Source organism: Plectropomus leopardus, chromosome 21 (assembly GCF_026936395.1).
Source record: "Plectropomus leopardus strain MGB_pleo_1.0 chromosome 21, ASM2693639v1, whole genome shotgun sequence".
NCBI classification, from domain to species: Eukaryota; Metazoa; Chordata; class Actinopteri; order Perciformes; family Serranidae; genus Plectropomus; species Plectropomus leopardus.
In genome coordinates this window covers 16,101,127-16,109,971 of record NC_142196.1, presented here as the reverse complement: position 1 = coordinate 16,109,971, position 8,845 = coordinate 16,101,127, and the positions used below count along the sequence as shown (strand labels likewise).

The 8,845-nt window shown below is 44.1% G+C and overlaps 1 protein-coding gene across 1 annotated transcript; it reads right to left on the bottom strand.

Moving 5' to 3' along the window:
* Positions 1-1,141: 1,141 nt before the first annotated feature.
* On the bottom strand, positions 1,142-7,174 carry gpr12 (G protein-coupled receptor 12). The gene is made up of 2 exons (XM_042510700.2): positions 6,908-7,174; positions 1,142-5,423 (listed from the first exon to the last, which is right to left on the bottom strand). Exon 2 carries the CDS (start codon positions 5,409-5,411, stop codon positions 4,389-4,391), a length of 1,023 nt encoding a protein of 340 aa, XP_042366634.1. The 5' UTR covers positions 5,412-5,423; positions 6,908-7,174; the 3' UTR covers positions 1,142-4,388.
* Positions 7,175-8,845: the final 1,671 nt, after the last annotated feature.

Below are 8,845 nucleotides of genomic sequence, written 5' to 3'. Positions count from 1 at the left end.
TCAATCATGAAAATCTCAACAATACTGTCGGCTGCCCGAGAGAAAGACATTCACCAATCAGAGTAAGTCGTGTTTCAAATTTTTTCTCAACCCATCTATGTAGCCAAACAGTCGTCCTTTAAAGGTCCAGTGTGTAGGATTTTGGGGGAATTATTTTTTTTTGCAGAAATGGAATATATGTTGTGTTTTCATTTCCCTAGAATGATGTTATATCTACATTGGGAGCAGGTCCTCGTTTATGGAGTCTGCCACGTTTCTACGGTAGCCTGGAACAGACAAACCACTCGCTCTAGATAGAGACATTCGTGTGACCCTGGTTGTGTCAGCCACTGTAGTTAGCAGCCCCTCTGCAATGAGAGTGTTTGAAAACAAATGACATTTTTACGTGAATATGCTTTATTCAGCATTTTTACCAGTTTAAATCCCCTTTGTGTTTGAGAGGAAGAGACCTCTGCAGATAGTTCAGCTCACAGTAAGAACTAGGAGTGGAGGGGAAAAAAATCTATATATCGTATCAATAAGTAGACAAAGAAGGACTGTTTTTTAATCTGTAACTGCTTTATTTTGTGTTTTTAATTAATGGACAATAATTCAGCTTTCTGCAAAAACACCCTGAATGTCTGGATCAGAAAAAAAGGTAAGCACATATTCGCTGGTGCCCCTCTCCGACATGCTGAACAGCATAGGAGGAACACTGTTTTGTTAAATGAAACTGCTTTGTTCAGTGTTTTGAGTGGTATAAATCGCTTTGTGCGTTTGCTTTAGAGTGGAAGAGACTATTGCAGATAATTCAGCTCCCAGTAAACAATGAACACTGAAGGAAATTCTAACCAGGAGAAATTTCAGCTGGTTGCAATCTGATATCTTCACCACTAGATGCCACTAAATCCCCCTAAATCTTACACACTGCTCCTTGAACCAGCCTTTACAAACCGGTGCATATCAAAGCGAGTAAAGTGAAACCTAACAGAGGACTACATTAACAGCTGAGGTGGAGAAATGTCATTCGAGAAAAAATGGTGCAACCCAACTCACCACATATAGTTTGACTGGCTTTGGTAGCACCATGCACGGTGGTTTAAAGTCCCTCCTCGTCAGCATGCCGTATTTACAGAAACAAATGAGTCGAGAGGAGGGGATATCAGTGAAACAAGTCGATTATTACTACATTCAGAAAAAGGCTTTACATACAACGTTATATCGTACAACATCAGAAAGAATTCAGGCCAGACTAAAGTGGAAAAAAATAGAACTTCTCAATGAATATAACAAAATAGACTTTTCTTCAAAGGTAAAGGAATAAGAGTTTGTGATGGTTTGTGATGTGCCAGTCTGACCTGTTGGTGCTCATCGGATAATGACAGGATTCAGTCTGACACTGTGCACAAGTTCACGTTCCAATGCTCAGAAATGCTCTGCTTTCCTTACTCTCCCACCCCACTTTTTAAAAAAAAAATCGCTTTACAGCTGATCCAAGAAAGAAGAAGATCCAGTTCGCTGAGAGGGGAACCAGCAAGGAAGGAAAGGAGAAGCATTATCTTTGTATTTGGAAGCGACCATTTTTAGCTCATAGAATCATTCAGAGGTCACTTAACGGACGCCTGCCTCGACCAGATTGATTTAAAGTGGAATATTAGTGATATAGAGGAGACGGAAAACACAGCAGGACTAGGATCCCAGTTCGTTCAGAGTCCTTTTCACTTTGGCTTGAAGTGCTGGAGCTTCCACGTCCTAGTCTCTTTTCAACAAAGCTCTACAAACACATAACGAGGCCACTTCTCTCAGAATTGACAGGAAGACTGGCAGCATTATCCTCTAAGGTCAGGGGGGTCAACAGGATGTTATATTCCTACCTAGACCTGTTTTTGCCCCCCCTCCCCCAGATTATGGTCTACTGAGCTGCTGGATCACAAACACACACAGGCACACACATGCACACACCCAGAGGCCATGCAACTCATACAGTATGCACGAAAACACAGTCCCAGATCACACACTGACACTTACGACACTCAGGACAGTTCATATGCTCACAAAAAGGCAGAGGCAACAACGACAGAAATTTCATCCTGGTGTGACAAATGATCAAAGCCCGATTCTTTTGTCGGAAGGAAAAAAACATTGCGGAGGAATGAGGCAGTGACAAATGAGTCTTTTTGATCTTGTCCACTTTTTCCAGCCCAGGAGTGATTATCCAACCACCTATTAGAAGATGAGCCCATCCACTTTTATCACATCCCCACCTGAGCGGCCACTATGGTACCTCACTCTGCAGGAAGAAGTCAGACGTGGATGTTATTGCTGTCTGAGTATTGCTTCACATCTAAAAATTAAAATAACTACCATTCATAGGCTAGTTATTGCTGACAAGATATGAAGGAGCGAAGAATTAGCTTGTCGGGCTCGCAAACTAATTTTGAGAGTAAAATATAACGGACGACTAACTCAGAGCAGCTGTTGTGATTTGGGCTTCCACTGGATTAAACTCCAATCATGATCAAAGCCTCTAAACTTCAGCCGCACTGTACAGCAATTGACATTTTTAAAAATCCACGTTTTTCATAAAACCGTGCAACTCTTGTTACCATCAAGTGATGATTGTAGCTCATTCAATGATACATATGAGGTACACTGTGTACATAAACAGAATTATTAGGGTCATGATGACGACAGGGTATCATGACACATGGCCAGTGTGACCTACCACACTGAACTCAGGAGGGAAAAGAGGGCATCTGTGCTTGTTGCATGCAAATTACACCGAGCATGCAGATCAGATATCATGTGGTTGTTAAGAAGCCAAAAAGGATCAAATAAATGAAAATACATTCAGATTTTGCAGATTTCCACACAAAAATCTAAATTTTGTCTACAGGTTTGTAGTGATGTGATCATGAGTGTATTATTTTAAATCCTATAGCAGGGATACTCAACTTGCTTTGCTTACAGGCCATTTTTGCAAATTGGCAGGAGGCCAGGGGAAAGTCTTAGCAGCCCCATACCTTTCTTGGATTTGAGGACATTTCTCAGATTTCAGTACATTTCTAGGATTTTAGGATTTTAGGACATTTTTCAAATTTTAGAATATTAGGACCTTAGGGGCTTAGATAGGACCTTTGCAGGGGGTGCTGGAAATCCTCCACTGGCACTTTTTTTTGAAGAGCAAGCTTTGATGTAGTTACATGCTCTCTGGGATCTCTGGGCTCTTATGTCTACTAAAAGTACAAAATCAATTCCCAGTGTTAATCACGTTATTTTTAGTGTGAATTAGAAAATGGTTGGGGTGCCACCATGCACCCTATGGGGAGGGTGCGGGGCAGATTTGGCACACGAACCATAAATTGAGTATCACTGTCCTGTTGGGAGAATCTAGTCTTTTAAAATTACCCTATAATTCAAATTATAGTTCAAGTTTGTGTCGTTTTCGCAATAAAATTATCCTTAGATATTATATAACAATCCTCAGACATTCAAAAAGTCATAAGCAAACTCCATTTAAAAGGTGAAAGAGGAGGGATATACTGCAAGGTGGTTACATAATCCGATATTCGGTTTGATGCCTCCGTTAGTAATAAAAAATGGAGGAGGGGTTAATGGTGGGGTCTCCTGGGGCTTCGTCTTGAGCCTCCCAGACACGAGATGAACTAAAACACATTCACGCACAATCCAGAAAGAGAAGAAGACAGATTAAAATAATCGAGAGGCGAGGAGAAAAAAGAAACGGCTTGGTTTCTTTCTGTGGAGGACGCAGGGCGCGGATCAGAGAGCGCCGGGTCTATTTTTAGCTCTCCGCGGCTGTTTAGCTTTCGACGCACGTTCAGAGTGCAGCAGCAGAGCGCCGGGATGCTGCTCCAGACGGGCTTTATGTGGAAATGCCTGCGTGTTCAGCTGCAGCCGCTCTCTCCTCACTGCACACTCTACTGCTCAGTTAATCTGCCGTGCGTTTTTACGCACGCGTAAATCCCTCCCTGTTTGAAGAAAAAACAAGCACGTGTCAACCAAAGCTCCAGTGCTGTTAGCTATATGCACATTGAATATACAGCTGCTGCCTGTAACATGTGATGCGCTCAGCGCGCTCTGCAGAGCAGAGGAAGGGCGTGGCACGGATTGAACGGGAGGGGGCGGGATGCAGTGGCCGCCTTTGCTGGGGAAGACAGTGAGACACTTTGCCCTATGGTGAGTGTAACAAAGAAAAAAACGCCATCCATCCAGGTGGGCTGTGGATAACTAACAAAACTGCCTCTGCCAGTAACAGCCAGAGCTGAGGCCACAGCCCTCTGCCACTTCCCCTGACCTCCCCTGCTGCTGCTCTCTTTGACACCACACTCATCCGGTGCGGAGCAGAGCTGACTCAGGGCGCCTCTCTCTTCCCACCTGGGTCTGCTCTGTCACACGTCACTAGGGGTCCGTGCACGCTGGGCCACGCTGGCAGGCACGCAGCCACAGCACACCAGCCACAGCGCCTTCTGGATCTCCTGGTTCCTGAAGGCGTAGATGACAGGGTTGATGACGGAGTTGTAGGTGGCAGGCACCAGCGTGGCGTAGGTGTATAGCGGCGGGTAGGTGTAGTCAGCGATGAGGGAGTAGACAGTGAATGGCATCCAGCAGGCGGCAAAGGTGCCCAGGATGATGGCCAGTGTTGACACGCCCTTCCGGGTTGTGACGTAGTGGGGTGTGGCAGCTAAGAAGTGGTGCTGGAGGGCGATCTGGTGAGCGTGGCGCATCACGATCTTGCAGATCTGGACGTAGAGTTGCAGCATGAGGCCGAAGAGCAGCAGGAAAGAGACAGACAGCACTGCAATGTTGTTCTTCGTGAGCGGCCGCACCACACTGCATGTTGCCTCCTCCGCCAGGCAGTTGACCCCTGTCACTGGCAGCAGGCCGAGACACAGCGAGAGGCCCCACAGCAGCACGAGCATGGTGTAGGTGAAGGCCGCCGTCCGCTCAGAGTTGTAGGTGAGGGCGTAGTACAGCGACAGGTAGCGGTCGATAGTGATGGCCAGCAAGCTGAAGACAGAGGCCGAGAAGGAGGCCACCACCAGGCCCACGGTCAGTAACTGGGCCGAGTCGGAGTGAAGCAGGTAGGCACAGGTGAAGTGAAGCACCAGACCCAGACCGGCAAGGAGGTCGGCCAGCGCCAGGCTGCCGATCAGCAGGAACATGGGAGCTCTGAGTGCCGGGTTCTGCCAGATCACCAGAACCACGAGGGCGTTCTCGCAGGCTATCAGAGTACCCGATGAACACAGCACAATGTCCCAGGGGTTGACCAGCAGGGGCAGCTGGCTGGGCGGGAGGGAGTCCGGAAACGTCCCCAGGCTGGTGCTGTTGTCCATCGGTCCCCCGCCTCCGCTGGCCCATGCTGTGGGGTCAGGGGTCAGCCAGCTGGGGGTAACCGGTGGCTCTTCACTCATTGTGGCCCCCGTCTAGAAATGACAGAAAACACACAGTTAGGCAGTGGTGGAATATAACTAAGTATATTTACTCAAGTACTGTAATTAAGTACAAATTTGAGGCACTTGTACTTTACGTCAGTCTTTTCTTTTTATGGCACTTTTTAAAAAAATGTTTCAAGGTTTGGGGTCTTTCTACAGAAAAAAAATCCTGAATTGAGTAGTTTGGCAATCATTCTAATAAACATTTCAGTATATGACATAAAGTTAATAAACATTCTTTTGGTTTTTTTTGTTTTTAATTTTGGGGATGTTTGTCTCTAGATTTTTCTGAAATTACTTTTACTGATTATATATTTCCTTACTTTCACTTAGGTAAGTTTTTTAATGGACAGGACAGGACTTTAAATTGTAACAGAGTATTTTCATACCATGATATTAGTACTTTTTCATAAGTAAAGGAATTCAGTACTTCCTCCACCACTGCTGTTAGGTATCTATTAGGTGTTTTTTGGTTGATCTTTTCAGCTTTACAATTTGATGCACTGAAGACTAAAACAGAGTGGGCTGTTCCTTTTTCACCACTGTATTTTAAAATAAGACAGCACTCTATAGAAATGCATATTTTGACTGGCTCAGACAGTTAACAGGTCATGTATTTTCCTCTGGGAATTAAACACAGAGTGATGGCTATTGTAACACAGGCCTATGGGGTATACCACAAGTAAAGCGCTCTGTTTATTAACCCTTTGAAACCTGGATAGATATCAGTTTTCTTTGTGCTGTTCAGATGCCTTTCACAAGCACTGAAGACCTTTGACACCTTAGCAAACTGTTTTGATTTCTTTTGAAAAAGAGAAGAAAGAAATGTGCTGCAATTTGAAAAAAAGTGACGAGAAAAATTTAATTCACCAACAGATAATGCATTGCACTAATTATTCTAATTTTATATTTATCTCATAATTTATTATAGATTTTTTCCAGGTAGTTTCTTTCATATTTATTTTTCTGTTTTTGATTTTTAATTACTTTCTTATTTTCTAGGGAATTTTCTTGTAATTTTGACCAATTTCATGCTAATTTTTTGGGTCATTTCTTTTAAAGTTGCCCTTTTTGCTCAGGTTTCAAAGGGTTAATATATGGACAAGAGGAATGAAAGAGGATGATAGAAAACCACAGCAGGCTTTGCAGCAAATTTCAGGCCACATTTCCTAAGAGACATCGATAACCCCACACCGGCGATAATTCACGCCGCTGTCAAGAGACCAGGCACCGGTTTGCTTAGCAGGAGACGCCGCACCCGTCATGGAAATACAGCCTCTAACGCCATACATGCATCTCACACTGGTGGCCATATGGTGCTGCTTCACCCTCTGTGCACCTTGCATCAGAGCAACACAGCGGCTGCTCCACGTCAGCAGGAGGATGCTGCTGGAGGAGGAAAAAAAAAACCCAACAGGCTGCATGTTTTTCATGCATGTCAGGGATGCTCAATAATCCGCCGCAGCCCAGCCTACCTTGACTCTGTGAGGTGAGACTCCCCGTCTAGATGGAAGAAAAACCGCTTTGTATTTCCATGTTATTGATAAGGATGGTGCAGCCCGGTACAGAGACGCAGCCCGGGGAAGAGGTGGAGGAGGAGGGGATGCTGCTCCTTCTCTGCCTGAAAGCGGGATGATGGAAGAAGGAGAAAAGAGCGCGAGGCGGCTCTGCCGTTAACGGCGCATCGCCGTGGACTGCGGCTGTGCAGAGAGCAGCGAGCGGAGCAGCGGCGGAAGAGAGGAAGAGGAGGAGGTGTGTGTGTGTGTGTGTGTGTGTGTGTGTGTGTGTGTGTGTGTGTGTGTGTGTGTGTGTGTGTGTGTGTGTGTGTAAGGGAGGAGGGGGTCGATGATGAAGGAGGAGTCCCAAATGGGCCACAGAGACCGGTTGAACTCCTTTAAAGAGCTAAATGTCTGGTCCGTCTCAAAGACAAAGACAGGTGTGATCGCGTCCACTGTAAAATGTGATAAGTTGATTTTACCTCAAATAATCTTTGAAACCGATTACCTTGAAAAAGTAAAGTAAATGTAACTATTAATCTTAATTTATGCATTTTACATATGAGTGTTACTTAAAATGTTGCTGTAGGAATTAAATAATAAAGTTCTAACTATTCGGAGCAGTTTTTAGATATTGAGCTTCAAATGTTCACTTCATGACATCCACATGTATCCATTATGAAGGACAGTCACTCTTATAGCATTTCATGGTATTTAAGCAAATGTTAGCATTCAGATGAGCTGAACATGGAAAAAAATAGGTGTACATTTTTGAGTTTAAAAATGGAAAAAAGGGCCCATTTGCACATTTGGAAAGATTATATTTTAAAGATACTGGGAAACCTTTTATTGCCAAAGACTTTCTTGAGAAGTTCTTTTTATCATTTCTATTTTAAGCGACAGCAGGTTGTCTTTAACCGTTCAGCACTCACGTCTTGACTTTGAGTCAAGAGAGGCAGAAAACTCGGTTTCTGCGTGATTATCTTGCAAAACGCCCCCTGGTGTCTGACTGCAGTATAGGTCCTAAAGCCTGCCCCTCCGTGTTAATGAATGGTTATTGGCCAAACTAAAAACTCAAAGTACACACCAAATACAATTTTCCTCAAAACAGTTTCTGTCACTGAAAGTAGTTCTCATCACCTGATGTTTTTCCCAGTGTTTGTTTATGATAAATTCAGTTTTAATTAGTTATTAAATTATACACAGGGGGCTTTTCTGCCTTGATTGACAGCTGTGACAGCCAATCCGTGCGCTCACCTTCAATGGAGCTGCTCACGATTGGTTGAACAGGTGTTTTGGCGATTCTCGCTACTACGCAGTTGCGGGCTCTTAATGATATCACCCTGGCAAGATGGCAATGTCCCTATCGCGGATATTTCGGATATTTTAACCTCACTTCAGCATAGGGGTAAGTGGGGGCGTGTCGTCCATCTTTACATACAGTTTATAGTTACTAGTGGTAATTGCTCGTATGCTAACGGTAAGTATGAGCAGCTCTGCTAGTAGCACTGGAAGCTAACGTTGCCATGGTTCCCTTGTAAAAAAGCCTATGAATTTATTTATTTTTTTGGATTTTGGATTATGGCAGAAAATAAACTCTGTGGTATAAAAAAATGTTTATGATAATTACGTGTTTTTGAAGCCTAAATGCAAGTGCTGGAGGTAAAAGACCATTGCTGGGCTAAATTGAACTACAGTGCCGCCACAGCTGTAGGAGCCGCGTTCAGCGTGACGACGTCTCATTTAGCCTTTTGTTAGCAACCCTCTTTTAAAAGACCCATAAAAGCTTTAAAGTTTGCGTGTGTGGTGTTGCAGAACCAAATGTGAAAGTCTCTTAAGCTTGTGTTCACCACAGATCTTTTTTAAGGTTTCTAACCAAAAAAAAAAACCATCTAAAAACCCACTGACTCGAGACAA

Excerpts from the sequence above, each read along its gene's own strand:
- gpr12 (XM_042510700.2), bottom strand. The coding sequence starts at position 5,411 with ATGAGTGAAGAGCCACCGGTTACCCCCAGCTGGCTGACCCCTGACCCC.